The sequence below is a fragment of the Staurois parvus genome, unplaced genomic scaffold (genome assembly GCF_062004578.1).
Source record: "Staurois parvus isolate SC_StPar_1 unplaced genomic scaffold, SC_StPar_1.0 ptg001207l, whole genome shotgun sequence".
Taxonomy (NCBI): Eukaryota; Metazoa; Chordata; class Amphibia; order Anura; family Ranidae; genus Staurois; species Staurois parvus.
In genome coordinates this window covers 785,366-791,512 of record NW_028319003.1, presented here as the reverse complement: position 1 = coordinate 791,512, position 6,147 = coordinate 785,366, and the positions used below count along the sequence as shown (strand labels likewise).

The window sequence follows — 6,147 nt, the reverse complement described above, 5'->3', positions numbered from 1 at the left end:
CAGGACAGGAATAGACATTCAATCTTACAATGGGGCCATTTGTTCTAGTGACAACTGTCTAAGAGAGGATTTCCCTCACTATGAAGGCATTTCCTGATATATCTGGGGGACATGAAGTGAAGATGAATTCCCTAATGGGACCCTCCCCTACTTTATCCAAAGCTAAACAAAGGAGTTTGGGCTTTAGAAACCACCTTCATTTCGACTTCCCCGTTGACTATCGCATTTCATCAAAATGGAAAAATGTCATCAAAATCTTCAGAATTTCACAGAAATTTGGGGTAAAAGAGGGTTCTCGACTTTGGTCATCCATATTCACAACACAGGGTGTCTACAAAAATATTCGGCACAAAATGTTTTCCAGTGAGTAAATGATGTATCAAGCTTCCTCTAAATGATGCGTTATTTCTGTTTCAGGAGATGATGAGGCTCTGGTGATTGAAGGTGGTGGAACACAGGTCAGCATGGATCCATCTGAGATTGGACGTCTCGGCACACGGGTCAGTATGGAACCACCAGTGATGGGACGTGATGGCACACAGGTCATGGAGTCACTCAACTCAACATGCAGCAGTATCAATGATTTCACTCTCAGCGGGATACCAAATCTCGATGACTTCCATTTCTGGTTTGGTTTTCCGCTCGTCTTACTGTATATTGTTGCTATCCTTGGGAACTTCACCATTCTCTGTGTCATTAAGGCGGACCAAACGCTTCATGAGCCCATGTTCATCTTCCTTTTCATGCTGTCAGTATTGGACCTCTTGATAGCCACCACAGTCATGCCCAAAATGCTTTGGATCTTCTGGTTTGATAACCGGAAGATCATCTTTGACATGTGTCTGACTCAGATGTTCTCCATCCATTTCCTGTCTGCCCTGGAGTCCGGGATACTGGTGGCAATGGCTATAGACCGATATGTGGCAATTTGTCACCCTCTTAGATATTCTTCCATTTTAACCCACAAGACCATCAAAAATATCACCTTGGTCATTATAACCAGGGGGGCGGCTGGGATGATTCCTCTACCGTTGATTATTAAAAGGTTTCCCTTGTTTAGGAACAATTTTTTGACTCATTCCTACTGCCTCCACCAAGAGGTCATGAAGTTAGCCTGTGCTGACATAAGGATTAATATCGTCTATGGCCTGTTTATTGCCCTCTCAACCGTAGGCATCGACTTTCTGTTCATCATCATCTCGTATCTACTACTTTTAAAAATGGTGGTTAGTGTGGTGGCCGAGGCCAGTCTGAAGGCCACCAGTACGTGTGTCTCCCATATATGTGCTGTCATCGTCTTCTACATGGGCTTCATTGGCATTGCTGTAGTGCACCGGTTTCCAAGTAGCACAGCCCCCAATCTTCATGTCCTGTTTGGGAATATATATCTCCTGTTTTCCCCCGTGATTAACCCCATCATTTATGGAATCAAAACTAAGCAAATCCGCACCAGGCTCAGCAGACTGTTCAGCAAAGTATTAAAGTCAAGCAGAACATCAGGGGACTTGCAAAATTAGGAAAATTCTACTGGAACCTCGACGAAAGGAAATGGAGGAAACTGAGTTATGAACGAAATCTACAAGTTCGCACTTCTCCGGTCTAAAATAGACTTCTGCTGCCGCTGGATGTGGGAAGTGGTTGCCGTCGGCCAGACAGGAGACAGTTCACAGAACACAAAGCGGCACTTACTGACGAAGCTCTATGAACGGCTGGCCTCCAAGATGGTTGCACCACATCCACGAATGTTCATATCATCACTGAAAGAAAGGGACAGTGGGACTATTCGGTAAATAGAAAACGTATATACCAAACATAAAGATGAAAAAAAACATATTTCTTAATAAAATCGAAAAGTTAAAAAAATGTTTAGCGGAGTAATAAGTTCAAATGTTGACCCCTGCTATGGGGAATTTGTAGGTGGGGTGCAGCATGGTCCAGTTGCAATAAGTCAGGTGCAATAATGAACTTGTATTGAAGTCATGCAGCAACAGTTCACAACAAACCCGGTGGGAAGACTGGCCAAGCACGTGCACTCACAGTTTCAGCAATGGGAACGGAGCGGGTTCCAGCTGATCTAACAGCATCTGTAGACAGAGGCAGAATCTGGCCTGGCTGTTTCGTGCCCAGTCTGGAAGTGTCCAGAAGAGATGCTTTTCCACCTTGTCAGGAAGCCTTCCCTACCGCTAGTTCTGTCCCTCACAGGCTGGATACCTTTCCCTGCACTACCCACTCAAACAAGTGAGCCAAAACACGGGAGTGAGGGTCTTAGGTAGGCTCTCCCTCACCACAGATGGCTGCTTGAGTCACATGGGCCAACAGCATTCAACCGGATTGCTTCCCCAGTGTCCCAGGAAACCATAGAGCACGGGTGTCCAACTGGAGCCCTCCAGCTGTTGCCAAACTACAAGTCCCATGAGGCATTGCAAGATTGACTGTTACAAGCATGACTCCCAAAGACAGAAGCATGATGGGACTTGTAGTTTGGCAACAGCTGGAGGGCCACCAGTTTGACACCCTTGCCATAGAGCAGTGTTTCTCAACTCCAGTCCTCATGGACCCCCAACAGGTCATGTTTTCAGGATTTCCCTCAGATGAAACAGCTGTGGTAATTACTAAGGCAGTGAAACTGATCAAATCACCTGTGCAAAATAATGGAAATCCTGAAAACATGACCTGTTGGGGGTCCATGAGGACTGGAGTTGAGAAACACTGCCATAGAGGAACCAAGTTCCTCATGACTTCCTTTCCAGCTGCAGATCCGCTCCAGTGGAGCGCCACCTTCAGTGGAGAAAACAAACTGCACCTGCCTACAAATTGGTCTTGTCCATAGAAATATCCCTGAAATACCTCAGGGTCACGTACCAGGTCCCAGGCCAAAGTGACAAGAGGGCTTCCCTTGCAGCTAAGTGTAGAGCAGCCCTGAAGATGAAGAGAGGAAATGCTGCATCCAAAGAAGCACAAGTTGCCAGCTGCGATGTTGCATGATGAACAGAGTGGATGAGGCACCTGAAAGGGGCAGCGGTGTCAGCAGGGCAGTAGACACTCTAGATGGGCAGGTGAAGTCTTGACCATGACATGGTACCAGGAGGACAGAAGGAAATCTAGATGCACAGGCGGATCTTGATAAGTGAGCAGAACAGGAGGCGGAGTTAGGAACCAGAGCCAGGATCATGCACAGTAGGTCAGTCAGGAACAGAAGCTAAAGCGTGGTCAAGATCTGGCGGAGGTCATACACAAGGAGCAGGCAGTAATCGTAGCCTATTGGAATAAGCTGGGGTCAGAGCCAGGAGAGAAGCCAAGACAGGTCCAAGGGTGAGCTAAATCAGCAATGGGAAATCCAAGAATTCAGCAACACAGAAGCACCGGGAAACAGGGGGATGACGATCTAGCAACTTGGATGCGGGTTTGAGATGTTTTTAATACTTTCCCCTCTAAACTATTTTTCCTAAGTAACGTCAGGAACAGGGGCGGACTGACAACTCATGGGGCCCCCGGGCAATAGGGGATCATAGAGCCCCTGTGTCCTCATCCACACTAAAAAAAAGCCTATGAAAAAGCCAAACAAAGGTACCACGGGCACCTCATAGGGTCCCCTACTGACCCCAGGCCCTCAGGCAGTGCCCGAGTGCTCGAATGGTCAGTCCGCCCCTGGTCAGGAAGTATAATCGTTGGTGAGATTCTTCTGTAATTGCGTGTACTTTTGCAGACCATGAAAGATTTTCAGAAATATATACCCCAAGAAACTGGAAGACAGAGACCCTCTCTACACAATCACCCCTGTAGGCAGTTGCAGTTAGTCTGCCATTGGGTGGCTCTGTTCCAGAATAGTGTCTGGTTGCAGAGAGCCGTGTCATCAGGTGCTGGGCCCCTTTTAGATAGAGCCCTCCTGCAGTGGTGTCATGGGAATGTCAGGTTGGGTGGACCATTAGTACACTTGGGGCATGGGAGCCAAACACTCCACACCAGCTCAGGTGTAACCAGCATGTGGAGGCCCTGGACAGAGCTGGAGTCCGGGGAGGAGGAGGCCCACACCCAAGGTAGCTGTAGACTTCCTGACCCTTTTGGAGGATGGAGCTAGGGCAGGTTGCAAAAGACCTTTTAGGCCAGGCCTAGGGTTCCCTGAGTGAGGCTATTCCCCTGGAGGGTCATCGGAGAGGTGTACCTATGGAGAAGGTGCCGACAGAGATTCCAGTCCTGTGAGTACTACTCCCCTTGGGTGCAAGGAGAGATTGTTAGAGGGAAATGGATTTTTAAAGTCACATGTGACTGCTGCAGACCGTCCATTAAATGTGGTTGCTTATGTATTGTCATGAGACTCCGCAATGTACTGTATGTCAATGTGATGGGACTGCTCGGCCATTTTCTGAGTACCATTGGTAAAGTGTAGCAACCCTATTCATGTGTGGACATTCCTTCCTTGGAGATATAAAGGTCAATGGCCAAGAATGTTGTGTGGAGGGCCCAAACATGGAGTGGGGCACAATATGGAGGAGGGTTCAGCCTCAGCAGGAGGGATAGTGCTCTAGCAAAAGAACAGGAACGAGGAGAGGACTTGCAATCTTGGCGCCTTTACTTGTCAGTTGCAAAGTCCTCCTGTACCCTTGATAAAAAGATGCTCCATTGCATTCTCATGTTTTCTGAAATTGGCTCTTTTGTTTTCTTTGCATTCGAGGGACTATTTGTATTCGAGGGACTATTTGTATTCGAGGGACTATTTGTATTGGAGGGACTATTTGTATTCAAGGAACTATTTGTATTCGAGGGACTATATGTATTCTATGAACTATTTGTATTTGAGGGACTATTTGTATTCCAGGGACTATATGTATTTGAGGAACTATTTGTATTCGAGGAACTTTGTCGCCCACCACTCGTCTACCTCACCAACCTCTGCTCTATAGGATACCTCGTCCGTTCCTAGAATGCAACCGACTCTCATAGCATCATCAGCAAATGTAATAATGCTGTTTGTACGACAGTATGGAGTGCAATCGTAGGATTTAAAGATGGGGGCTCAGCACACAACCCCGTGGGGGGTCCAATGTCCCATTTTGACCACCTGAGGTCTGTTTGCAAATGAATCTGTAATCCAAAGGCAGATGGTTTGTAGCTAGGACATAAACAATGGGAGAGGGTGCAGGGTACGGGATACTCCAGGCTGTGACGGGGAGGACTCTCTTCTCTGTGCTCTACTCCTTGGAGGCAAGTCTTCTTCTAGACGTCAGAATACAGTTCCCTTCAAGGGATTAAGGCTGCATTCACACTTGAGTGTTTTGTAGCTTGAAGCTCCAAAAACGCTCAAACTTAAAAAAATCAATTGTTCTCTATGCTGCCCGTTTGTGTGATCAGGCGTGAACTGGTACCATTGAGCTTTTTAGAAGCTTTGAGCTTCAAGCTACAAAGCACTCAAGTGTGAATGAAGCCTCAGGGAAGGCCAGAGGTAGGGACCCCATGGAAGAAGTATTACTTGGCTTCCATATCCCAATAATACTCAGTCACAAGGATCTTGTAAAGCAATAAGTACTTATGAAACCAGGGAGCAGCTGTGCCCATTCAGCTTCCTCCAGACGCCTTGTAGAGAGGCTTTGGAGAATGGATCCATCAGGTGAAGTCTTGGAGTGTTGAAGATAACGTTAGGTACAGACCCCCCCCCCAGCTCTGCCACAGCTTGGAACTTGAGGAGCAACAATTTGTCTTGTAGCCACCCCCTGGATTGGTGGAATCCTATCAACAGGAAGACCCTGCTGTTCTGGAGTTTACACTTTTTATCAGCCACCTCCTGGGCCACCCTTCCCAAAGGTTGGCTAGCACTCAAAAAATATTATTCTACCTTTATGACTTTCTCCGCCCCTATGTTCCAGAAGCCTCTAGAAAGCAGGAGGGACAGTCCAACCTGAAACACATAAGATCCAAAACAGACCAAAGAAATCAATAGCTGATTATCTAAAATCTTACTATCTGTGCACCGATCGCTATGAACATGCATACAAAGACCCCTCCCCAATCCATGTTTCTGTCCTGACGGTAGGATGTCCAACCTGGAGACTGCATGGAAGCATCAGATAGATGAGAGTGAAGCCAGGTTTCATTTATCATCATAAGGCAGCCGTTCCTAAGTGCAAACGCAGTTCAGCCATTTTCTGAAGT

At 47.0% G+C, this 6,147-nt stretch overlaps 1 protein-coding gene across 1 annotated transcript; it reads left to right on the top strand.

Moving 5' to 3' along the window:
- The first annotated feature begins 530 nt into the window (after positions 1-530).
- On the top strand, positions 531-1,798 carry LOC149438208 (olfactory receptor 51E1-like). The gene has a single exon (XM_089660162.1). The coding sequence runs from the start codon at positions 546-548 to the stop codon at positions 1,515-1,517; it is 972 nt and encodes a 323-aa protein (XP_089516288.1). The 5' UTR covers positions 531-545; the 3' UTR covers positions 1,518-1,798.
- The last annotated feature ends 4,349 nt before the right edge of the window (positions 1,799-6,147 follow it).